We start from the raw sequence: 26,868 nt of genomic DNA, 5'->3' as shown, positions 1-26,868 counted from the left end.
AAAAAAAAAAAAAAAAAAAAAAAAGCTACCAACCAAGTCCAGCCGAGTTTTGGATCTCAGTGCAGGTATTTCTGCTGCCGTGTTCATCCCTTTCCCCCTTCCCCCCATTTTTTTTTTWWAAAAAAAGGAAAGAAAAAAAAGAAAGAAGAGAAGCCGAACTCTCCGAGGGTTACTATGCAATTGCGACTGATTTCTTGGTTTTTTATCACTTTGAACTTTATGGAATACATTGGCAGCCAGCACGCCTCCAGGGTCCGGCGACAGGGAAGAAGTAAGTGCGGAGAGATTTATACTTTGATAACTTCTGCTTCTTCTCGTTCTGCTGTTCACCTGTTCGGGAGCTTCTTGTGCCCCCGATGCCTTTGCTAGTGAGCTAGGAGGCAAGCCCCACGCCCGCAGGGAGAGTGAACCGGTTTGCAGGGAGTTTCACTGAGTTGGAGGGATGAAGGTGATTTTTGTTCTCTTTCTGCTTTTCTCTTTCAACTCACCGGGATGAGCAGACACGGCTCCAGGGAGACCTGCATGTGCTGCTTTTTGTTTTAATGTCTCTTAAGGGGGAACATCCCTTCTTAGCTCATTCCACTTTCTAAGGGTAAAGCATGATGACACGACAGGTAACTTTTAACGGCTTTCTCCACCCCCAGTTACCATTTAGCGATTTAGGGGAGGATGGAGAGAGAACATCCCTCCCCCCACCCCCAAAGTTTATTCCTCGCTATAGATTAATGCTATAGATTAAGCTTCACGGCCGAGCGATGCTCAGTGGTGGGTCGGGGGGCCGCGGCGCTGCCAGGTCCCGCTGGTTTCCAGCCTCTRCTCACGCCTAGCCGCGACGGTGGCCCCGTCTGGGAAGCCCCCGGGTTACCGGCACTGCCTTGGGGGCTGCAGCCCTTGATTTATTCTTTTCATTAGACGCCGCTGGGGTGAAGGGTGTTCTTCTCTTCCGACTTACGCCAGCCCCGGCAACTCACGCAGGCAGCCGCCGCGGTGCGGGGGGCAGCAGGAGGGAGCCGGGAGCGGGGAGCCCCGCAGGACGGCGGCGGCACYGGGGCGAGGAGGCGGCACCGGGCCGCTGGACCGGCCCGGACGTCTGCGGCAGCTCCCCGGGCGCTGCCGCCYGGACCAAGTAATGCGGGAGACTGGTCTGGCCAGCAGCGAGGGGAGTCCTGCGGGACCACCGCCCGGCCTCGGGCAGAGAGGAAAGARAGGCGACAGCGGATGAACCCCCTTGCAAAGCAATGTGCAAAGAGGTCGCTGCCCAGGTGTGGGGCAGAGGTGTGATGCGCGTGTGGGGCTGGCATGGGGACAGGTTGCCTCCCGGTGCAAAGGAAGGTTTCGCGCGGAGGTCTGGTACGGGTCGGCCGCCGGGGAGCTCCAGACGGGTCCGAGGCCCCTTTGACCGCCGTGCGCTGCGGAGGCAGAGCCCGCCGGTGTTCGGCCAAGGAGCTGTCGAAGGCGGGAGGCGATGGGATGCAGCAGCCGGGTGGCACTGGGACGTGCCCCTTCCTCTGGACTCTCCACCCGCCTGCGTCGGACCCGCCGCCTTTTCTGGGGAGGGGGAGGCACTTTCTGAGCACCTAGCGTGTGGCAGGGGCTGTTCATTGCTGCCCTCTTTCCCTGACAGCTGCAGATACCGAGGAAATGTTATAAAACACGGCAGTCTGTGTTTAAACAGCAATTGGTTGCAACAAATGCATTTGGTTATTTCTTCGGATAGGGGGCGGCGGGGTTACCATATATATTTATTATTTTTTTCTTAGTCCTCACTCCCTTCTCCTGCATGGCGTGGTCAGTCCTTGTAAAAAGTCTCCTTTGTACGATTTGCCTCCCGAACACAAGGTCTGATTCACCTAAAGTGCCCCTAAAGTGGAGCGGAGTGCGAGAGAAAGACCCGGGGGCTCCAGCCCTCAGACCCCCGCGACCGCTCGGCGAGGCGGCACTGAGGGCTAAGTAAAACATGTCAGGGCATCCGATTTATTACCCTTGGCCAGGCTCAGCGTCGCAGCCTCCATCATTTCCCACCCACTCCTTGTGGGGCCAGGGTAGAGCCGTGGGGCGCGGGACCCCCTGTGACCGCCCTTACTCCRGCCCCGCCGTCGGGGCCGCGCAGTGCGGGGCGGCGGGGGCAGCCGCGGCGGCCGGGAGCACCTGGTGCGCGCCGAGCCGAGCCGCGCCGCGCCGGAGCCAGCGCAGGGGCAGCGGCGACCTCTGCTGTCCTGAGCCGCGGCGGGCAGCCCGCGACGGCAGGTGCGGCCGGCACGGCTCGGGTCCGCTCGGCACGGTCTGGCTCGGCTCGGCACGGCACGGTCCGGCCCGGCCCGGTGCAGCCCGAGCGAGCACTGCTGCGGGCAGGGTGCTGCCCAGGCTCTTCGTAGCCCCCTTTCCCAGCAGCGTAATTTTCGAGAAGTCGAGTTGGAAATGCTGACTCCAAATAGTGAAGAAGGTAGCGGGTACCCGTTCAGGATTTTCCATTTCAAATACAAGAGTTACACTAACCGCGCAGCAGAACAAGTGCTTGAAAAGTCAATGCTACGAATAGTCAGAATGGAAATATGGCTCTTTGCTTTTGGCAGTGAAAACAAACAACCATCAGAACTTCTCACCTACACATGGTGTAGATGCTACACTGGTTGAGGCGCTCAGATCAGGCTGGCTGCAACACATGCTCTAACTACTGGCTATTGGGTGTGAAGCAGAAATTACAACTTGAATGTTTATGAAAGTTACCATAAAAGAGGTCAGGGTCACCATTTAGACTGATTATTTTGGCCTTAAAAACCTATGAATTGCTATTAGTGCATAATGTAACTTGAAAAAACTGACGATGTGAYATGATAAGGAAAACACCTGTCAAATTCATCTGTCTATTACATGGAAGATTTTCTCTGGATTTTTGTTTCTTTTACCCAATTAGTCTCCTTTAAGCACAGGTCTTAGATGCATTGCTAGGAAAACACTTCCAAATTTCTATTCTACTYACGTTTTTTAAGTACCATACAAACTACTTACCATCAAGCAGTCAGTCAGTGAGCCTGTGTTGCTTCTTTCCATAAAATATCCAAGTCCTTATATTATTAATTACATTGTGGATTTCAACATTTTAAGAGAAAAAATAATAAAGCCTGAACCCACTAGTTCAGAATATGTTGGGCCAGGCTTTCAGGTGGCATAAACTGAAGTTTTCTCTGTTGATTTATCCCAGCAGAAGGACCTGGTCTTGAAGCAAAAGTCTGATCTCCGTTTCTTTCACTTCCCAAACTCTTACTGAAGTTGCTAATTTAAGCATCCTAAATTTCTGCATTGTACTCCGTACTAAATTTATCATCATCTGTGTGGAGACAAAACTCAACTGAAGTCAATAGGCAAACAGAGGACCGGATCCTAAATCAGACAAGCCGATACAAGCAGTAAAAGTGTAAAAGCGAATGTATGGTTAGCAAAGAGTCTCTGTATTTTTACTATGATAAGCCACTTGAGATTAACAAGTTAAGTTGCTTGTTCAGGTCCTACAAGAGAGATTAATATGCAGCGAGTATAGACTGACACAATAATAAATGAGAAATTCTACAGCTCTGTCAGTGAGTACAGTTCGCTTGTAAGAGAAGTAAGATTAAGTTGATAGTTCCAAAATATTTGGCTCTGCAGATCACTACCAATCCTCAATATTTAGTACAGCCTGAAGTTACTAGTTTAAGGTCATACATCTTTCTCCTTGACCTTTTAATTGACAGAAGTGGAGTATTACTTGATATGACTCTGTGGACCTGCAGACCATTTGCCATGGCCCCATGGACTACCAGTTGGCCACAAAATAAATTTGTGAATCCCTGGAATAAACAAAATTAGAAAATTCTTCATTTGCATCACAGGCTTTGCATCTGGGAGTGAAACTGTCAGTAGAAGCATGAATTAGAGGAATGGCAATTTGGACGTACGGCTACCATGATGTATATTATTRGTAGCCCATCCATATTTGATGTCGGCTAGTGCCTCGTGCATTTTCCTCACAGTGCTGTACTGCTTGTTCACGCTCCCCAGCAGCTGTTCGTTCAGGCCACACTGCAAGTCTTCCAGCCTCTGCTTCTGCTCACGGCCACTGCCTGCGGGCTCCACCCTGCAAACACTCTGCCTCCATGTCTTGGTTTGCCTGGGACTGCTTCTGAATTCAAAATCACAGCACATGCATAACTGCCTGATTATAAATACAGCTACACAAAAACAAACCAGAAGCGAACCAATGTAAGACCTACTGGCAAAATTATGTCTTTTACACCCTTCTGGAGGCTGTCATGCACATAGAGATAAAACTTACTTCTTTCTTTTCAACAAGAAGATACAAAATGTGTTATTGATTAAAAGAACACTGCATTTTGGAAGGCTTACTTCTTTTGATAGTTCACCCCGAGCAGGTATATTTTTAATATCTATATGTAAGTTCAGGGTTGGCATGGCACAGTTGGCAATACTGCGTGTTCTATATGCAAATAGGTGCTATGACTTTTTTTTAAAATTTATTTAAGAAATGAGTTAAGATCTGAGTGCACTAATTTAAAGCAGAAGTTAGACAAGCAAGCAGTCATCAAGTAAGCTGAATCTGTCTTTGGATGGGATTAAATTATTCACTGTTATTTCTCTTTCACAGTATTTGCTGATTTTTTTTTCTGTGATTACTGCATGTTTATATTGTCTGAGTAAATACTTCGTTGGTGACAAGTGCATCATTTTTGCAATTAAACTATATTTCCCATTTTTGGATGAGTTCCCRTTTGTTTCGAAATGGATTGTAAAATTCCTAATACAGTCATTAGAAACAAAAGCAGCCGTAGAACWGTTTCATCATGTTTTCATAAACCGTGAACATGTTCTGTAATAGAGATATTTAAAATAAATAAATATTAGAAAATCACTACCCATTGCTGAAAGCATTAGAGGTATAGGGATATTCTACCTTTTTTTTAACGAATATATATGCTTGTAGATCTGTGCTTGAAGTATATCACTTATATCTGGGACAATACATATTATTATCCCAAAAGCTTTGGYTATTGAGACTAGAGAACTTTAGAGACCAGTTTGCCTTTTATATTTGACATGTGAATTGGTGATAATTTCAAATTTGTTTCTTCCAGCTGCTGAAGGAATTTCTTATAATGCTTAAAATTACATTAAATTGGAAATACATGTACGGCCAAAAGTTCTCAAATCCCTTGATATAGGTTGGTTTATCAAAAAATRCATAAAAAGTCATCTATTTCTCTTAGTGCACTGAATAAATTATTATTATTATTGCAGTGGTTTTAGAGCTTGAACCTGCCTCAATAGAGAAAGTCTTATGGACTTCACTGGAGCCGGAGAGAGCTCTTTTTTCTGCGGGACCTCAGGAAAAAATTCTGAGTTGGGAAGAATTTCAGGGCTTGAGAACTTGCAAAATCTCATGATCCAAAATATGTGAGATACCTGTATCGGAGAAAACAATGCTCTGCACCTTTCAGATCTGTGATATATAGTTTTTTTGGAAGGCAATATCTTTCTTAAGTTTATGAAAAGAATAGCTATTTTACTACTTGCACCTATTGTGCCAAATCCATCTGCTGACTGAAGTCAATAAAGTTAACTCTGGGATGAATTTGTTAAGTTTTGCTACTAGTATATCAAGGCTTGGAAAACCTTGGTCTGTTTCTTCTTATTATAAAATTTTCACTAAAGATGGGAAGTTTTGCATAATAAAATTTGAGCTAGGACTTCAAAATCAGCCTTCCTCGTTATCTGTTATTTAGCCTGTTCATTTTGCCTTCCAGTGAATAAAACGAGTGTGCTGCTTTGGCCATTGCTGTTATTCACTAAGATTAATAAGTTGTCTATCATTTCTTATTTAATCATTTATAGACAGTGACTACTAGGAAAACTCATCTCTTAAAACCATGGAGGTTTTTAATAACTTTTTCCCTCTGCAGTAAACAGTCCCATTAGCTCTTGAAAGTAATTTAAAAGTTGTAAAAGCCTGGTGAAAGAGATATATCAGMTAATAAAAAAATAATATTTTTGTCTCATTTTTAATTTTGGAGTCTGAACTATTCAGTATCACTTTGCCAATTTTTTACCAAAATAATTTAGAACAAAGCAATCTTATCAGATGACAAGAGGCTACTGAAACAGTATACATTTTTACACAAAAGTCTGTCTGTCTGCTATTACCACAAACAATGCCRCAGATAAAAATATTTGGAGTACTTATTCATGCAAAACAAGTTCTATTTTTCAAAAAAATACCACCAACTTTTTTTTTCCCTATAAATTGTTGAATAACTGGGCATCTCACAATGGCAGAACAATTATTTATTAGACATTGTCATAATAAAGAGGATTCAACAGGGTCCAGTAGGATTTATTAATGATTATTTTAATTATATTTTTGTTGTTAGTAGTGAACAGTGTAATAAGTAATGCAATTTTTTTTAAAAAGAAAGCAGTTTAACTATGGTTATATGACAGCTGACTAATAAACATTTTCATGTGCTTCGATTTAACGATAACACACTGTGGATCCTGTATTTTTAAACAGGAATATTTACTTGCACAATTAAAAATAGCACCCATGTAGAAAAGTGGCTACGGAATTTACATTCCTCCAGTGGTCCTAGGCAAGATCGCAGCGGAGGGAACTGGAGCTGAAACGCGGGAGACGTGACTGAGACCCGCGCCTCTGCCTTTGCCTGCGATGGCACTGACCTCCTGCAGCCGTGGAGAGCCCGCTCGGAGCAGGGTCTGCGAGACGCTGGCCCCACAGAACAGAGCAATCTTTGGGAAGAGCGTAAAGGGAGGCACACAGCGATGAAAGTAAACGAAATGAAAGTAAAACCCCGAACCCCAGGTCTACACAGCCATGGTAGCACACGGCTATAAATATTACCCTTTCACGCCTCTTATTGTGTGTCAGTTTTACATCCTGGTTCACTTCGTGTTTAAATTTCTGAGGTCCTAGATGGGCTTTGAGATGTTTGATGTTTTCTGCAGGGTAAAACAGGTTTAGGGGCACTGTAAAATAAAACAGGAGCTCATTGATGGGTGCTGGAATTGCAATGATGTGTGATTTCTGTGGCTTCCTGTAAAGTGCCAGGGCAGAAACAATGAGGCTCAGATACAAGAACAGGACTTGGGTGCCTGAGGTGTGACTGGGGCAGGATTTAAACACCAAAATCCCTAACTGCAAGTCTCAAAGCTCTGCTTCATTGCCACCTCACCCGTGAAGCACAAACATTTCTCAGATGTTTYGGTGTTTCCAACATGAGACTTCAGCTTACTGAGTTTGAGCATTCAGCTGAGATGGGAGACTTCTGAGCTGAGGTCTCTTCTACAAAGACTGAGATGTTCTTGTAAAGAAACCCTGGGCAAAAAAAAAATGCAAAACAAAACAAAGTTCTTCCAAAGCTAGCCAAGGACTGCTAAGTTGGCAGATGATTGTTTATTTGCATTGGAAGATACTCATGCATATGCTTTTGCTCCCTTACACAAGCCCACCAAGCCCTGGCCTCTTCTGTGCAMAGTGGAGCAGATGCCACCGAAGGAACCAAGATTAAATGCAAATCCAGAATACCAAAAGCCAGTTTATCAGAGTAGATTGACACAGGCTARAGTCATGCCAGACAGATGAATGAATTTAGTCTAGATTCCTAGGTCCCAGCTGAATATTTTAGCTGCTAAGTTTTGACAAACATTGAGGGTAGCAAGGCTGCTGCCTCCTTCTTGGTGTGCTTCAAAAGAAAAYAGTGAGTCCTCTTTTGTTTTATTAAAGAACACACTGGCTTGCCAGGCTGCATGATGGTGACAGAATCATGTCCTTGCAGTGCTGAACAGGGATGTACCRTAAGACAACTAGCATTTGAGATACAGTTTGGCCCCGGAATTTTCCTAAGAAATTCCTATGAATTCCTTTCTCAATGTGTTGTTTTCTGTCAATCCCTTTTGGAGGCGCCCAGCTCTTGCCACATACTAAGAGAAAAGTTAGATGTCAGGGCTGTGAACTGTACTTGCACAGAGGCATCGACTGAGGGCATTGCTACGCAAAGAAGGGCTGCTCGGAAGAGCATAAATCCTCTCTCAGTCACCAGCTCATCCACCCGCTTCTCKCCTCATAATTTGCCAGGGGAGCAGCTTTTGTGGGAGCGTTTTGATGGAAAGGGAGAGCAGAGGTAGGACTTGAGCAATTTTTCCTCAGCATTACCTAATCTCAGCTACAAAATGAGGCTCCCTTTCAAGGGGAAGGCAGAGAAGAAGGCTCTCACATGAATGTGGGAGCAACCAGCTGGTGTGACAAGATTTCCATTGCATTTCTTCACTAACATTTACAAACATCCACATGAACCAGAGCTACTAAAACCTGACACTTTAATATGTTTACAAAGTTTATGTGTGTTATCAGCACATGTAATACTCCCAGAAAGATTTATTACAGGTTCCTTTAGCAACAACATTTTTTATTCATAACAACTCAACTGGTCAGAGAGAGGAAAACGGCCAGTTTCTTCAGAGCAAGCCTCCCACGCACACTTGCCCTGCGTTATTGCATTGCTTATTCACAAAGATTACAAATACCAGTGTCGGCCAGTTTGGTAACCTTGCCTGTATGCTTTCCTAGAATTTTCATAATTAATATCACTGCACTTTTTTATGCCACTGAATAAGGAGTTGCTGCTTATTTTACTTTTATTTTATATTTCATTGCTGAATGCAGAATTATCTCTCCAAAACAGAAGCCAGTGGGGTTAAAGGATATTTATTTGATATGCGAGTCAGAAGATATAAACGCATGTATTTAGCAAATACATGGAGATGAAGACTCTGGAAAGAGTTAGTTTAACATAGAACTGAAACAAAAAATAAACTGAGATGGGACCTTCTTATTCTGGGTTCTGTGTGCACAGACTGCATATGAAGGATTACTGTAAAATCCAACAGACAAGGTCATGAGAGTGGAAAAGATAAATGTAKTATGCAGTTTAGTATTCTGCAAAAAATACATTCCATTTTGTGTATTTGCAACACCTCTGTCATTTGTCTGTAAGTTTTACAAAGAGTTGAGCAATTCATGAGTTTCAGAATTAAGGGTATATTAAAAATGAGTATAAAATTCTGTATTGAGAGTGCAGAATCTGTAACTTGTGCGATGTTTTGGACAAGCATTTTTAAGATCAAGGCCCTGAGAACAGTTGCTAAAATATCTTATATGTGCTGTTTCAATGTGCTCAATGGATGTAAGTTATCCATTGAGGGGAAGCTTCAGTGATGTAAGAGTTTAACCAATAGGATTCACTTTTGAGTGTTTATCAGCAAAAGGACATTCATATGGCTGCTTTGGCCATGTATTATTTTCTAAGAAAATTCAGAAGTAATTTTGAGTAACAGGCAAATGCAAAAAATCCTCCAAGTCTCCTGGACACACTATGGACAAAACTACTGCCTTCTATCTGTTGGCATCATGTCTTTCTTACATTTATATCGAACAGCTAGGGCCAAGAACGTGGATTCACTCCTTCCTGCAACCTCTGCTCACAAATTCCTGCTCACAGCCAAGATTAGTATGATCTGAGAGTGCTTATTCTCTTCYATAGCTAGGTACCACATTCTTTCATCTGAGTGATTCACAAAGATACAATTCATGTTTTTAAATTACAGCTTCTTATGAATGTATGTCCTAGAATGAGTAAGTCATTATATTACTAAGTCTGARTTGAGTATATTTCAGGAAATAATGTAACAAATGGTGAAATACATTACAGTTGTGCAGTCTCTTAAAGGTCAAAATGGGCTTGATCACTCCATAGATATGGAAATAATGGAAGAGATTTCAGATAGGCTTTCAACTTTTTCATATTGGGGCTTCATACTATGGCTGGATGCCCTGATGAACACACATCTCTTTGAGATTTACAGTAGTTAAAAGCACCGAGTATGGAGTGGCAGGAGAGAGGGGGTCTTATTCCTATTTGTGAGGACCTGGCTGGCCACAAAGGCAACTGTAGACTGTACCCTTTCAAGATGAGGACAGGCTGCTATTCACCTCTTTCTGAAATAACATCATTTCTAAGCCTCCCAGTGAGCAGGGAAGTTCGTTTCTTCCTTAGTAAATCACAATCGAGTCCAGATAAAATAGTTGAACCAAAAGAGTTGTCTTCTCTYGCATTTCCATGCTTCACTGATTACGTAAAAAAGGAGAATTCTAGCCATAACTACCACTAAAAGACCACTGAGCATTAAGAAAGTCAATCCATAACTCTTTCTGAAGCCTTTCATAATTTGTTGAAAAATAAGTTATTCATCTATGGAACTTCCTGACTGAGCCTTCAATCCTGGTTCCCTAGTTGTCTGCGGTTGCTGTTGTATGCACCAAAAAGGGTCTGTTATTTATTTATTTATTTATTTGGGAATATGCAGAGGCCTTAAACACATTTCGTCCAAAAGAGATGAGCCATGGAAACTGCAGTTCTCTGTAAGCTCTCTGTAAGAGAGCTTATTCAGAAGGATCTTCCACTCACTGACTCCTAATTCTCTGGCTTATATAATTCGTCTCCTAGAATCAAATAAGCCTACAGCTGGAGTCCTAGAATTGGAAAAATTTCTTTACACATTGTATGACTATGATCTGCTGGAAATATCTTTTTCACCATAAGCACATCACTTGACAAAAGTGTCAGCAAATTGTACACCTACCAAAAATATAGGATCAACGTAAATGATTGTAACCATTTGCAAACATTACCAAAATTCACARTTTTGATGGAAAATATATTTATGTATGTTCACACATTTTGTCCTCTCTTTCTCTCCCTCTTCGCCTGTACACACTGTCATATCTATATCTATATATAGAGTCACATATATACATATGTACAAATGCGCATATACACAAGCAAGAATTAAAGGTTTTAACTTGTTCTGAAGCTATTTTCATTTCAAAATTGTTTTAAAATGCAGGTAAAAAGGCTATTGATAACCCCAAGCACACGTAGTTTTTTTTCAAGCCAGACAAAACCTTCTGATTTGTCTGAAAACTTACCCTCTTCTTCCACTCTCTTTATGGTCCGTTTGGTCACTCAACTCAAAGAAAAAACATAATCATCTGCAGAGTTCTAATAAAAAAATTAATTTAAATAATTCTTCCATGGGATGCTTTGGCAGGGAACCCTTCTGTCTTTGTGGAGCCTGGGATGCTTAAAATCACACCGGAAAGTTCCTGTTGTATGGAACCTTAAATTTTTGGTTGTGTATAGATAAATCTCTTCTCGCTTTTCATAAGATATTTATCACTAGACCGGAAATTTTAGTCCAGTCAATGGAAGAGGAATATAATCTTACTTAGGGAATATAATCTTACTTAGGATGGACTCTGGGCTGGGGAAACCAGCGATTCTAGAAAAGAGTCTTCGTTTTTCCCAGTGATAACCCAGCAGCCTTTCCACTAATGTTGGGGGGGGGACTGTATATGTGTTTCTTTGTGTACATGCATCAGTGCATGTGCTGAGGGAGCAGCAGGAAGCRTTAATATTCCAGTGTTTTACTAGAGAATAGAAATGTCATGATCACAAGGCACGTGCCAGGTTAACACGAGCTTTTCAGTTAGAGTCTATACTGTTTTTAATGGGAGATGGTTTAGGCAGAATAAACATCTTGCAAAAGTTAAGGGACTGATTCTGCTTCTAGCTACTGCTTGTGCCRGGAAGCAAACAACACACAGAGCTTTGCCAGCATAAAATTTGCATGTGCTCAGAATCCAGCCCAAATGTTTATACAGGCCACTGAAGGAAAAAAGAAAAAAGAAAAAGAAAAAAAAAAAAAAAAAAAAAAAAAGCATGCTAGTTGGTGGGGGATTTTTCTTCTCTCTCACAAATAAAAGGAGCAGTAGTGCAATGTACTTTTTTCAGAGAGGTGCTGGTAAAGGTCATGAGGGTATTCCAATCATTTTTGTAAGAAAACAGCTGCAATTTGCCATTTAAAAGTGTGGGAGGGATACTTGCACTGTTTTTCTCTTGCTATGTTTTTTTCATCCGGCTCAGCACACCATAGTTACAAGCTTTTTCTTACTCTGCTACCTCCTCAGCYACCATTAGCAAGCTTCTTCATTCTCTGTCTTTTTCCATATATTGAAATTGGACATTGTTTCTCAAAGTAGTGACTGAAGCAGTTCATAAGAACAAAGCATATACCAAATCTAGCTAAATAAATAAGCACAGGGACAGACCCAAGGGGCTACATTTTCTGGAGTGGGAAGAGGTAGAGGAACTCTAGATCAGCTCCATTAGCTTGCCTGATTAAATGCAGTAATAGTTCATGTCTTCTTCACTGTCCACGACATGTCTGGATCAAACCCAAGCCTACCAGAAACAAGAACTAACAAGTGGACATAGCGATCCGGAGCAGACACACCAGAATTAAAACGTGACAGTGCTATGTAGGGTGTATGATAATGTGCCTTTTGTAATACAAATTTTTGAAATCATTTTCTGAACTGGTCTCATCACTGTCACTTTCTATTCTGCCTTAGTCTCACGCAGAAGAAAATGTCCCTTAAGATTACCAAGTTATTTCATACTTAATAGTATCTACAGGCAAGTTTCCTTCTCAGTAGACTTTTCCCTTTTGATGCCAAGCCACAAGTTACTGCAACTCATGTTTCTGAGCCCTGGGCTTTGAGGAGAAATRGAGGAAAGAGAATTGATGCCCTTGAGCTGTGGTGTGATGACTTGATGATGGCAGTGGGTTTCCTGGTGTAGGAAAAGAAGCAGTGAACTGCTTCTTCACTTTACAAAGCCACATTGTAAAAACAAGCTATGAATCTTTACATATACAGAAAGAAGTAAGTCCTTGCAACAGTTGTCAGCCACAGCCTGGTAGAAGCAAGAAGGGAGTTGAAAAAGTTTGCATACTTTAATAGAGTTCATAGACATGAAGTCTATCAAACCCAAGAGCAGCGAGGGTGCAGTCTGGAAAGTGGTGAGCTATTCTGAATGTGTCAGTTGATGTCAAACACGACCAGGGCCGTTAACCAGATACACCAAAMTATTCACCCCATTTGTCTACTGCTCTCCAAGATCCAAGGGCACAGCAGGCCCTTTCAGGGACTAGGGGAAAAAGTTTACTGATTACAGATCTTCRGGGGGGGAGGGAGGAGGGAAAGTCCTCTCAGTAACAGTTTGCATTTTCCTACCACTTTGTCGGGGAGTGCCACAAAACGCTTGGATGCCAGAACAACTGGCTTCAGCTCAGTCAGTGCAGTTCTTTGCAGTACTCTTACAAAACTCTCCTTCTTGGCTGCAGAGTGACAGTGTCGCAGGAGGGGTTAGCAGCTGGGTTCATCAGTAGAACAGCAATGTGTAGCGCTGTCTGCTGCACTCTGTAAGCAATTCCCAGCTTTCATAATGCCTGACTCTCCTACATGTCACGTGCCAAGCCTATTCTCCAACACATTTAATTCCTCAAAGCCCTGCACATCTCTATTCTCTCTTGTGACAGCAGTTGAATAATATCTACAAATGGAAATAACTACTCCTCCTCTTGGCTTGCTATGGAGTAGTAATCCCCCCCCCCCAAAAAAAAAAAAAAAAAAAAAAAAAAAAATATTCACTGTAATTGGATTTACAGAGTTACTCTGACAGTTTCTGAAACAGAAAACCTCTAGTTAACAACACAGCCCAAGTACTGCTCTCTCTATACGCAGGCCAGTGTTTCTTGCTTCTTTTTAAGATGGACTCCCTCTGATGATGYGGGGATGGTAGAGATACTACTCCCCATCCTGCTGTTGGCCTTTTGCTAAGACAGCTATCAAGACGTCAGTTCCTCTAGAAGTTTTTACAATGTAGACGGCTTCAAACAAACATCAGATGAAAGCAATTTTGAGTTTAAACCAAGCAGGGCCAGGTTTGCATTGGTGATTTATTGGTGCAAGTCATCAGCTTCTATTACCTATTTCTTGAGCCATCTAGTTTTTTGGCTTCCAGCCATTTTTAGGGCCTGATTCTGTTCCTATTGAAGTTAATTGGAGGTTTTGTCACTGATTTCAATAGGAGGCCTTTAAATTTCCATTTTTCTGACTATAGAGGCTTGAAGTGCTTCCAGGTTTCCATCATAGTCTGTGGTTCTCCTTTTTAAGTAAATTGGACATTAACAGATTGCCTGGGCCCACACCTTTGGATATAAGAAAGCTATAGATCTGATTCAGCTCTCGCTCACACACCAGCTTCATAACTCCTGATTTATACTGGCAGGAGAACGAGGTCCAATGTTACTTATGCCTGGGTCATTGCCAGCAGAACGCTGAGAGAATTCAAGTCACTTGTTATCCCCTTCCTTGCACCTCTCCATCTCAGCATACACGTGTGTGTGTGTGTACATATATGTATGTACATATGTGTGTATATATATATATACATATATATATGTGGATATATTAGAATCATCTGGATTCTTTTAAGTTTTCACCATTGAAACTGACTTCAAATTCAAATTTTAAAGCTGAAATAACAAAGAAGGAAAAAAAGAGCCAGAAGGGAGCCAGCTGCAAGGGTACTCACAATTTTCATCAGTCTACAGGACACTCCTAATAACATATTTTACTACTTTGTAGTGAACTTTCTTTGCTTCTGCCATAAATATATTCCCTATGCTGTAAATGAATAGCTTGCAAGCTCAGTAAAGTTAATATAGAAGAATAAATCTTAACTACCTAATGTCAGGTCAGAAATATAAATCTTATCTAATATGCCAGGCCAGAGGAAAGAACACTTTTAGCTGAAAAAAGCAAATGCTTTCCAATGCAGAGTAGCGACTTATTTTTCTGTTCAAAAAAATACGCTGCCCCTAACAAGATGAGTTGAACAGTCTCCTTTTAGAATCTCCAAAAGAAAAATAAACGCATAGAGCCAAGTTAATTTATAAAATGCTCCGAAGTTTATCTTGGCAGAACTGTTTTAGCCAGTGAGATTTCTCTCTCTCACACATGCATGCATACACATATACACACACATACACGCACACACATCTCAAAATCAGGGCAGGCCTTTACAATAGTAAGTATTTCAGAAAGCTTCGATATCTCAGTGAAGTTGTAGATCCGTATTCAGGCAAAACTCCTGTTTTAAGATCAATGAGCACGTTTCCAAAGCAAGACCATGAGCCTACAAACCTTTCTGCGTAGGCGTAGACCTGCTGTGTCACGCTGTGATAAGAAGAGTCACACAAACGCCTTCTGTCTCGTGTCCCCCTCCAGCGCGGCCGACACTTCTGCCAGCCATGAAGCAGCGATGCAGCCTCCCTCCCGCTTCCCTTCCCTCCCCAGGRCCCCACTTGCCCAGCATAGCTGGACAGCTGGCGGGATCTGCTAGCCAGCTGCCTCTGGCCCACAGGTCCCTCCCAGGAGGTGCTCCTGCTCACCGCTGCCCAGGCGCCTTGCTCCTCCTTCACACCTCCTTCACGCACATCTCCCACATCAAAGCCAAGATGACTTCAGAGGCTGCGGGTGCAAAAAACTGCCAAAAGCTTTCTCTCGGTCCCACGGGTTTAGCTTTATGCTCAGGCATGGTACATCTGACTTCAGTCAGCCTGTGCATGGGAGCAGCAGCAGCGGGGAGCATGGCAGGTGCTGGATCTAATGACCAAGAGACTCCCCAAGCAGAGAGCGCAATGCACCTGACCACAAACCGTACCTTRCCCTATCTAGACACCCCAAACACTTTGGCATTTCTCTGCTTCTTGTGGAAGCCGCTGTCCTTTCAGACAGTTTATTTACTTCARCGTCTACAAAACAAACAGTCACTTCCTTCAAGATTAGCAAGAATAAAGGCAACTTTATGAAGCTGAAGCAGAGCAATGGTTCTCCAGCTTGGCATGAGGACAACTCCCTCAAAGTGCTCTTGCTCAGCTCCACCCCATTACTGAACACAGACCCTCACATATTAAAAGCCAGCAGAAGAATTCAACAGTGAGTGGGTTTTGTTTCTTCCCTTTTCTAGTTTTCCTTTTTTGCTGCTAGGAACATGCCAATAATTTCCAGCATTTGCTCCGGCAACTGTTTTACTGTAAATATTTAGAAGAATCCATTAGAGATTAAACAAACTGTAAGTAACTGCTGCTAAGTGATAGCTCTTATTAATGWTTGCAACAATAGGCACTGTACAAACTCATATGAAGTCTACCTCTGCACTGCTTGAAGGAAAAGACAAGATAGAAGGCAGCAGCCAGAACACAGTGTAACTTGAGAGTCAGTATGTTATCACTATAAATAACCAGTGCAGAGACAGCGTTCTGTAACGCGTGCACCATGCTTGCAAATCTTCTAGACAGCAATGGGTAGACTATGCTAAGGAAATATCCTGACCAGTATATTTTATATGAGCTATATCAAGCTCTAATATGTGACTTCAAAAAAAGTACTCCAAGTCCCTGTTTGGATTTTCTTGCCTTTCTGGTGTTTGCCAAAAAAAAAAAAAAAAAAAAAAAATCCAAATGCTCTCCTGCAAAAAAAAGTGTACTTACATCAAGAAAACACTTCACTGTACTTCCGTGTGTTACAGGGGAATAAACAAGCACCTTTATGCTGGAATTAGTAACTTCTATTGTATTCTAAAACTCTCCTGACTGCATAATATCTCAAAAGTTTACTGAGCAGTGTGATATTAGTAGTAATGAAAGGGTGAAGAAATAGTTTTCCTGGGCTGACAAACAGATACTTAAGAAGTAATGCTGACGGACACCACTTCACAGTGGACTCTGTTTTGAGGGGAAAAAAAATGAATTTATACCAAGCTGAGATGAATGAATACCTACAGGCACATCTGCACTCTAGCCAGCCTAGCTGCTGAGAAAATACATGATATTCTAGGAACACAGTAAATAGCAGAAATATTCCTATGCATCTGTGCGCCATAGCAAAATTTTCTATCCCAAGGTAGGTTTGTGATATAGATTTTTTTCATTCTGATTATATTATTTATTGGTAGTTTCCATTGAGTATGGAGTGCTGATTCTAATACAAAAAAAATGCATCACAAAATTTGGCCCTGGTGTCCTCCTTTTACAGGTTAGCTCCCACAAGCGAGAAGGGCTGGGGCTCATCCAGGCTACTCCCGATGCTTTCATAGGGTGGTAATGTCTGTTGCTCAAAGTAGTACCTGTAAGTGAGCCTTCTTAGCATTGTGTCTAATTRTCAAAGCTGGCAGCTGCCTTCTACTTTCCTGTCCCCTTTTTAAAAAAAATTCTAGAGAGTCTCAAGGGGTTATSTGTGTTGTTGATCCTTTCATTTTTGCCTTATAGTCACTTTCCAAACATATGATCAGTTTAGATATTTATTTTTCTGTATGTCAGTTTAGATACTTACTGATGAAATAAAGAAAAGAAAGCTGGGTAGCAAGGAGAGGCAGATTTAAGCTGCTGAGCAGGAACATGCTGACTGGTGCTCCCATTACTTATTGCTATGGCTTATGGAGTCACTAGCTTTAGTGTCACAGCACTGAAGAAGGATGAAACTTGTTAAGTAACACTCGGTGCTGCAGGTTTCCCAGACAAAGACAAAAAGAAGGTAACAATGCTTGTCATCACCAGAAGCAGGCCTCAGTAAGTTAAACAGAAAGGGAGGGCAGCAAAAAAAGTCATCTCCAYCTTCCTCACTAGTTCGGCTATCGGGCTGGCATGAGTGAAGAGGAGTAGAGGAGAGTAACRTGTGCTCCAGCTTCCCTTACTCAAGGTTGACTAGTACCCAGTGCAAAGGAAACAACATGTTGCTCAGAATGGTTCCCAAGCCTGGGTTGCCCTCGAAGCATGGTACTGTGGCCACGTGGAGATATTCCTGGCTCCGGTGGGCTGGGGTACATTCTTCAAGGTGCTGCTGAGCCAGGGCTGTTTGTGAGGTTTGGCTAAAGTTACTAAGTTAWTAGCCATCTGTCAGGAAATGATAGATACAGGCTGGGTCTTGGTGGGACACCTAGCCTTGCATCACATTGTTCATGTGCAAAAATAGGAGATAGAAAGCTATGGAGTCTTCTTTGAGCTTTGGTCTCTCTGAAGTTGTTTATAGGCTTGCAAGTGCCTGCTCTCTTCCATCTCTAGATACAATAGTTAGTATGAGAGGAGCATGAGGGAGAAGTTTTGAGCATCTTGGYGGTGATCACAAATGTCAGATAGGATGTAAGATGAATTATTTTCTTYTGTACCACTATATGTGCATATCTGGAAGCTTCAGGGAGTCAGGCAGAAGACATAGCCATGCTCTGGAAAGCTAGAAAAAGGCAGACGACATGTCTCTTCAAAGAACAGGAATGTTAATAAGGAGTGTTTCTAAGCTAGTAGGCTTGAATAGTTCAAAGGAACAGAAGTTTTTCTGCACAAAACTCCCCTAAGAGACTGCTGATTTGAGTRGCAATTTTTTAAAAATTCTGTTTGAAGAAATAGCTTCTTTTCTGATACGTGTTGATAGTGCTGGACCAAGAAGAGCCAGAACCTTTTTTACAAGTACAGAGAGCAACATTTTTAACAGTATAGTCAAATCAGTTGAGGGGCTGAGCGTAGTAACACAAACATCTCCACTACTGCTAGCARTTTGTAGACATTCTGCTTATAATGGTAACAACAAGAAGCATGAACAAGAACATACTTTTCAGAACTTGTAGAAATATCAGTTTGTTTTTGATATTAATCTCTTGACAGGTTTGCAAGAGAACATTTTCATTCTTTTTTTAAAAAGTGAATCTGTGTCAGAGAACTTCTTTTCTAAGACTAACCAGCAATAGTAATCTAATTTGGAGAGAGACAGATCACTTACAACTCCTGCAGCAGTCCAGATGATCATACCAGTTACGAAGACAAGGGACAAATTCTTCACTAGATAAATTGGCAGTGCTCTGCTGATTTTTATAGGACTGTGACATTTGACTCAAATAAATAATATGTCCCTATATATAGGGTGAAAGACTCAGACCTTTGGCTGCAGGCTGAAAGCATAAGCAACTGAGCTAGTTGTTGGAGACAAACTGACAGTTCCCTGGTCACCTCTTCCCTAGATAGAAGTTTAAAATAGTTCAGATGGACTGAGCCCTGAAAGTGTCTGCTTGGTGCCACCAAGCCAGCAGGACCTCTCTCTCTCCATCCATAGGAGAGTCAAAAACAGAGAGATTCCTGGAGGCTCTTGAGCAGCCTAGACAGCTAGGTCAGCGGTGGATGCCTGCAAGTGAGATCAATCCCAGCATGGGTTCCCTAAGAGCAGRCATCTTGCAGAGGTGGTCTGATGTAGCTGAGAGGGAACTGAGTCTCCAGCTCCTAATTCCTACTCTGGATCCATGCTTGATTATCAGGGGTGGCAGACAGGTATAAATCATTTCAGTTATACATCATTTTAGGGGTATTGCTGGCATATCATGTTCCTTCAYGTTTGTGGCGTTGTGAGGTATTCCTGCTTATCTTACAATGTTGTGATCATGAAAAAAATGAGTATTTCTTAAAATTCACTATTCCGTTGGTATATGGTCCATGGCAGCACAAAGGGCATGCAATGTGGATGTGAAAGTGCTGACTGAGAACAGAAGCATTTCACAGCCATGTAGCCCAAATGTGAACAGCTGCACCCGGGTCGGCAAGGGGGGGAATCTGGCTCTACATTTCCAGAGCAGTAGCCGCAGCCTGATAGAAACAAAAGTGTAAAGAGAGGCTGCAACGGTGACATTCATTCTTTTCTTTTTTTTTTCTTTTTTTTTTGCTCACAGCTATACAAGCTACAGAGATATGCTGTTTAAGCTAAAACTGTCTCCAAATTTCACATAAGACAGCACCTCAGACACTCCTAGAGGTGCTAATTAGAAGAAGAAAAGCTGAAAGTATGCCATAATTCAAAAAAGATGGGAGAAGTGAATAACTTAGCTTGTTATTCCTTCTGCTTTTTGAAAGAGACATATTTCACCATTTCATTCCATTTTCACTTGAGCTAGTATTCTTTTTTTACATCTTCTTTAAAATACTAATTTATTACTACCTTCTTAAATTTCTCTGATACAAAGAATAAACAAAGTGAGGAAGAGATCATACTGTTGAAGAATTTTAAATAAATGTTAGATTTTAAAAAATGAAAAGGTACTGATAATTTTCTTTTGCCAGTAATTTCATATGAATGTTAAACTGCTTTAGAGAAGTGCCTAAGAAACACCAAGAAAAAATTATGTGAAATCAAAAGGATACATTTTTGAGACTCTCCCCTTCTCTATCCTGCATGAATATATTGTGGTAAAATCAACAAGTCTCCTACCATCTGTTTGCTTACACTGATGCCTCATYCAGCAGATATGCTACATTGAAACCCTGTGAGACATAAAAATCCAATTTTGTTCATAAGGCAACAATGTGGAGTTTGTTTTAAGGAAACTAGAGTTTATTTTATTTCTGAAAACTCCCGTGAAGCAAGTAGTTCTCAAATCACAAAGAAAATATTGGATCATCACCCTATATTAAAAGTATGGCATTTTTATTTACTTTTATCCACAATTATTTCATTCTTTCTTTTTTCTTTTCTTTTTTTTTAATGTCCTGAGAATCAGGTTGATGAGCATAATACAACTCACTGTGAGTAAGAGAACTACAATATTGCTGATGCTATCCTAAAGCAAAATGTTAGCAAACCACTGACTCAGCAGTACATACGGCCACTAGCCAGCAACACATCAGCGAGGGATATCTGAAGATGCCATTGGATAATCAGAATCATGTATCTGAGTAGACAGCAGCAATACTGTAGCTTTCAGCATCTTCACTGCATCATGGACTCTGTTACCTGATAGATCTTCCAGCCTTTAAAGCCAGAGGGCCCATTAAGGAGGGCTGGTAATATGACCATGTGCCTAGCAAAGTCTGCAGGATCCACTCAATGGTTCCTTGGTCAAGCACAATAATACACGGTTAAACTACAGCATACTTTTGGAAAGATGTCTGACCTGTTTGGGGTTTTTTTTGAAGCATATATGTGATTGAGATTATATTGGCTCCCCTGAGACTATTGCAATGATTAACTACCAAGGCTATCCGAAATTTGTCTTAGATAAYGCAGCTGAGACCCATCAGTTCCCTTTTGCAGCCATTGATCCATTGTATCTGTATTTCCAAGAGCAGATAGCTTTATAGCATCAAATATTTGGGCATGGGACAATTAGAGACTGAATGTTTTATCACTTAGACAAAGAAATGTTCTAGAATTTGCCTCAAGCCAAAGCTAGTTTTGGAGAAAACACTCTGCTAAGCTAGATACAGCTTTTACAAATCTTTTTTCTCTGTAAAACTAGCCTTGACTGAAGCCTTAACCTTAATGTTATGCCTGTTCTACGCCTGTATAACTATTTTGATGTTAGAGCTCTTCCTTGCATATAACAAAAGAACTGGAACAGGTTTGAGTCTATTGCAGCGTTTTTTCCTGTGTTGTGACCAAATAACTGGTCCTGGTGTAAATGCAAATCACCCAGACCAGGGCTGAATACAGGCATGGCAATGCACTGTCTGTAATTGCTGTGCCCCACCTGTCACAKGCTGTTCTCATGCACTATGTAGCATCAAGATAACTCAAAGCTTAGGAAAGAGATCTTCAGAAAAAGAAACCAGTGGTGAGATGATTCATCAATCCTTCTGAAATCCTAGGGCCGAACTATTGCTTCAGCATGGTCGCTGCAGTGGCCACGTCTTTCCCCTGCAATAGCTGAGCTTCACAGCAAGAGCTGCAATTTCTGCCTTACAGGTTTTCCAAATTTCTCACTTCAGYCTAGTTACAGTAGTTAGCATATAGGCCATGTGTCCCCTTTCTTCCCCAAATGTGTGCTGCTAAGCAGCTGCTGCGTTCACCTAAGAGAAAGGTAGTATGATCCTTAGAAGCATTTACTTACACTGTGTTCTGTGATGTAAGTTGTTATATCATGTTCTCAGAGTCTTTAAGGAWGGCTGAAATCAAAATATGGTTGCAATAATTATATTTATTCTCTATTTCACATGTCAGCGGAAAATATTGCAGTCAGTTTCCCTGATCATTTAGCTTCCTTTTCATTTGGCCTGCATTTGAACACCTCTTTCTAATTTTCTGTGGGAACACCTTTGCTGCAATGGCTTTTTTCCATGTAGAGTGTTACATATGCTGTTGGTATGGAAKGCATTACATAGCAGACAATTGATTTCATTTCAAAAAGATATTTTAAAGATCAATGATCGGGCTTTTAAATCTCTCCTTTTCTAGGACACAAGTTTGGTTTTTACCGAAGCAGTTCATCTTTGTTCCTGTTAGAATATTGTTTAGTAGCCCCTTGATAAAGTTAACTAATAATCTCAAATTCAAAAATCTTTATATTGAAAAAGCACTGAAATTATCTTATGTGTTGCATCTCCTACACGGTCAGAAAAGCAGGATTGCTAAGCACTGTAGGAATCTGACTCCCAGCTGAAACGACACTGATTTAAGATGTATGGACSTTAATTTTAAAAAGTTAATAAATTAAAGTAGTACCAAGTCCTTTTTATGARCCTTTAGAATTCAAATAGCCATGCTTTTCTCTGCAGATTTAGGGAACAAATCTTCTTTTTTATTTTTTCAATCTTTTAAAAACGAGAAAAGGGTAATTTGTTTGCACTTCTAGAGAACAATGAAAACAGTCATTATGTTACAAATGTTTGATATTAACTTTTTTGCTATAAAATTACCTAAAAATATTAAAAAGTTAAAAAAAGAAAAAAAATTTAATCTGTGGATTAGTTAAAGGATGAGAAGTTCAAGGTATTATTTTTAATGTTTGGGTTAATATATTAAGAGTTAGGCTTTTGCCTGCTTCAGGAAGATACATGTCTGCTCCAAGCACAAGAGCCTCCATTCAAGAATGTGTCCTTAATTTTAATCAGGTATTTAAGTATAATTGAAGTCAAGGGGTCTGTAACACATCTGTGAAGGTAACCATATGCTGATGTACATTTTTGAATGGGGAGGAATTTAAGCATGAGCTTAGATGGTAATTGTTTGGGGTTTTCTTAATTCGGTCTGCGTGTGCAGAAAGTAGCATTAAAGGGATCAACAAACATTAAAGCTTGTTAACTTCTGCTCCATATAGAGAGCAAAAAGGGTCTTTTATTTCCCTGAAATTTCTGACCTTTTTCATTATTTTTCTTCTCCCTGTTGCTCTTTAGTCAACAACCACATTTCTAGTTTGCTGTGGACAATTCCCGATGGGAACATTCCTTGCTGGAGTAACTTACCCAGCTCTTTTCCTTAATCTGCTGCAAGTACAGCACCCCTTGCAGAATGCATAGCAGACCCTTTGGCTGCAAGCCAGAGCTAATAGTGTGTTCTCCAATAATCTAATCTCTTCAGTTACAGAGCAGAAATCAGAAAGTTAAAAGAACTGTCTTTTCAACTTGCCTCAATCCACCTTTGAAATTTGTGCATGGAAACGTATGAGTGACTAGAATAAATTGTTACCACACTTGCACTCATGATTCAGAAGTTGTGTTCATAATAATGCGATATATATGAGAGGATCCTGTATAAAGCAARGTTGAGTGTAGTGCCAAGAGCAGAATCACATGTGAAGGCTTGCRTGTGCAAAATTAGAAGCCAGAAATTTCATCCAAAACTGAGAAAATATTGTAAACATCCATGAATTAAACACCTCAACACTGCTATGAGATAAGTATCATTTCTCTTTTGCAGATGAAGAAATTGAAGACTAAAGATGACAAGGCCAAAACTTTTAAGTTTGGCTCTAGAAGTGAATCAATAATCCTTTGATTACACTCCTAAATAGCTGTCTGACCATTTGCGTCTTCTTCAGGCATTCTGAAAATCAGGTTATTTATTTAGGAATCAAGCGAGGGATTAGTTGTCTCACTGGAGGCCCCAGTTTGAAAACATTGGTGCTAATACTTATAACTTTCCCTACTAGAAAACAAAATGTTTCTGAAAGGGGCCATAAGCAGGCAAATTCATCAACCTTCAAATCCAAGAATCCCTAACTTTCAACAAAAAARTGCACAGGTCTGTGGTACTGGTAGAGGGCTTTTTGAATATGGTGAAAGACAAACTTAGCTAAATGTTGAAAGTTCACAGACTGTTTCCATTTTCTGCCTCGCTACCTGTTTGCTCTCTTATATGCATTGGAATGTGTACATGTTTGCRCTGCGGGGGCAGGGAATTGACATCATTCCAATATTTTTTCCATTTTCCAATGTTATGCAGACCTCTGGGGATCTACAAATGACAGGCTAATAACTTGGTCCATCACTCTACTCTAGGACAGAATCATCTATCCGTACAAATCTACTTGCTTTTGCTGTCAGAATGCAGTTGCAGGGAACTGCTACCCCTCTCCAAGGGCAAATTGCATGACTTGCTCCATGCATCTCCATGAAGCCGTGGAGTCAGGCAAGAGGCATGTTTTCATATCAGGGCATAGTTCAACGTTTCCTTTCACTTCTTCCTTTTTGGCATTCGAATGTGTCATTTTTTATCACAATTTTGTTGCAGCAGCCCAGCATCTGGAGTGGTGTTGTTGCGGTTATTTCATATTCAAGCCCTGTCTCATGGCAGCCCAACGTGGTGCCGCAAGCCACTAGCCACCAGTAGAGCTGCCAAATATTCGTCATATTGGATGCTTTAAAAATAACTGCTGTGATTTCATGTTTTTCTAATATCTGGGGGACATTTGTTTTTCACTAAAGCCTAACAAATTCCTGGTATAACCGATATTAGATATAGTTCTACTTGCAGTAACAGACTATCATTTATTTGGTATCATCTTAATTATAGTACAGCATGAAAAAAAAATGCCATATTTAATACTGTAGTTATCAGAAAAATGTTCTTCAACAGAATGCTGTTGTAAAGTGCCAAGCATATTTTGCAAGCTGGCTAGGGCATCTGACACCTGAAAAAAGCAGCGATCTCAGGCCATGAAACAGAAAACRGATCATTGTGGTTCAGGAAGAATGTGCCAGAAATCTGTGCTTACCTGYGCAGTGTAAGGTTAAACACGTCTCACCAAGAAACTGCTGTTATTCAGCCTAAATAAAGTGACACCTATGGTTGTTCTTGATTAAATACACCAGCAAAAGTGTTTTCTTAAGATCATTCATTCAATTGCACATRAAAAGTCAGGGATCATAGCTGATGTGTTATCAGCAATATTAAATAATATATCAAAAAAGTCATCCCCTAGAAGAYTTATAGACTARCCATTAGTCCTTAATTTTTTCAAATATTTTTGTCTTCAGTTTAGATTAAATTGATTTTAAAGACAAGGTTTTTCATACCTTTTTTCCTGTTGCAGAAAAACATTACTGGTTTCAAAAACTTTGAAAGTCTTACTGTAAAATATTTTACAAGACTCATAAGATTAACCCTAAATTTCTTATGTATTCAGTTCTTAGTTTTYTATATAATTATAACATACTTTTATTATTGTTTTTTGTCTAGTACTGTCAATAGGTAACCTCAGCTTAATTTTCTTTAGAATTTCCTTTCTCTTTTAAATCAAAATACTGTATCTGACCATTCCACCTTCTGCTGTATTTTGTAAATAGATAAATYACCTTTAAGTGATTTAAGTTTACTATTATTATTTCCAAATAAAGCTATTTGGAGACTCATGATAGAACAAAATTCCATTAGAATGTGTCACTCTGTAAAAACAGAAATATTTGGTAAAAGAGTTCTGTCAGTGTTTTGTTTCAGAAGAAAATAAACGTAAGTATTTTTCATAACACTAAAAGAATCTGTAACATATTTTTAGCTGAATTTTTCTGAGATTCCACTGAATTATTTTGTCATCTTGACTGCTTCATTTTTGTATTCCATTTATGTAATATAAACAATCTAAAAGATTAAACTAAAACCAAACATTTCCAGCAGAACAAAATAGCTTATCTTTTAATCCTTTATGGAATATGTCATAACTTCTGCTTCTTATGGTACTTTTAAAYGAATCCCAGCTTTGAAAATCCTTGTAGAAAAATTCTCATCATCTGCTATACAGTTAATCATGCAGACATCAGAGCAGAGGCAAACATGCAGAGTCCTTTGACCAACTAAACTGAACTCACAGTTACTACCCATCTTCTCCAGGGCCTCATCAAGAAGCTGAAGCAGAGCGGCATCTTTCAGCTGTAATTTGCAGCTGAGGTTATTGGTCCAGGGCCTTCGTCTAAGGAGCAGTGGGCAGCAGGGACCTGGCTTGAGCCTGAGCTGCTGCAGCYGTGTTGGGGGTGTCACGGTGGCCACGATACCGTGTTGTGACATGGGCCCAGAGCTCTTCGCATCACTAGCTGCATCCAGTAAAATCACTGCATGCAAAGTAGCCTCCAACGAGATGCTGTGATGGATTGGCTTACTGACCTCTGAGGTCACCACAGCTTCGCTTAAGATTTACTTGTGCAGCTGACTTGATCTTGCCTATGTTCTCTGTAAYAATTAGAGGTAACACTCATTAATAACATGGTGCAATTTATATTTTCAAATACAGTCCGTGTATACGTTTTCAATTATTTTTAACTATCTGGAAATTTTAATGGGTCAGCATTATAGTATTAATTGGTTTGGGGATAAAGAACATACTTTTACAGAGTTCCTTTTTTTTAAAAAAAAAAAAAAAAAAGAAAGCTGTTTTAATTCATTTTAGCTTGCAGATTGGCATGCAGATCCTTGGAGAAGTGGTGGTACACTCAAATTATCTGCAAAAAATGAACTATATCCCTGCTTACGCACAGAATGGACTATAGCTTTGATTTTAGCACCAGCACCCCAATAATTCAGCCCAAATATTTCCTAGTATGGTTTTAGTGTGACTGTAAATTGTCTGTTGCGTATCAGTGCAGCAGAATTGG

General features: G+C 40.8%; 1 protein-coding gene across 1 annotated transcript in view; it reads left to right on the top strand.

The window, feature by feature from the left end:
• Nucleotides 1-9: 9 nt before the first annotated feature.
• RSPO3 (R-spondin 3) overlaps nt 10-26,868 on the top strand; it is a 63,311-nt gene continuing 36,452 nt past the window's right edge. The window contains exon 1 of the mRNA XM_085314158.1: nt 10-271. Within this exon, the coding sequence (XP_085170284.1) occupies nt 175-271 (97 nt within the window). The 5' untranslated portion in view covers nt 10-174. The remainder of the gene's footprint in view (nt 272-26,868) is intronic.

Source organism: Rhea americana, unplaced genomic scaffold (genome assembly GCF_003343005.1).
Source record: "Rhea americana isolate MKP2758 unplaced genomic scaffold, rheAme1 scaffold_110, whole genome shotgun sequence".
Taxonomy (NCBI): Eukaryota; Metazoa; Chordata; class Aves; order Rheiformes; family Rheidae; genus Rhea; species Rhea americana.
This window is presented reverse-complemented; position numbering and strand designations above follow the sequence as displayed.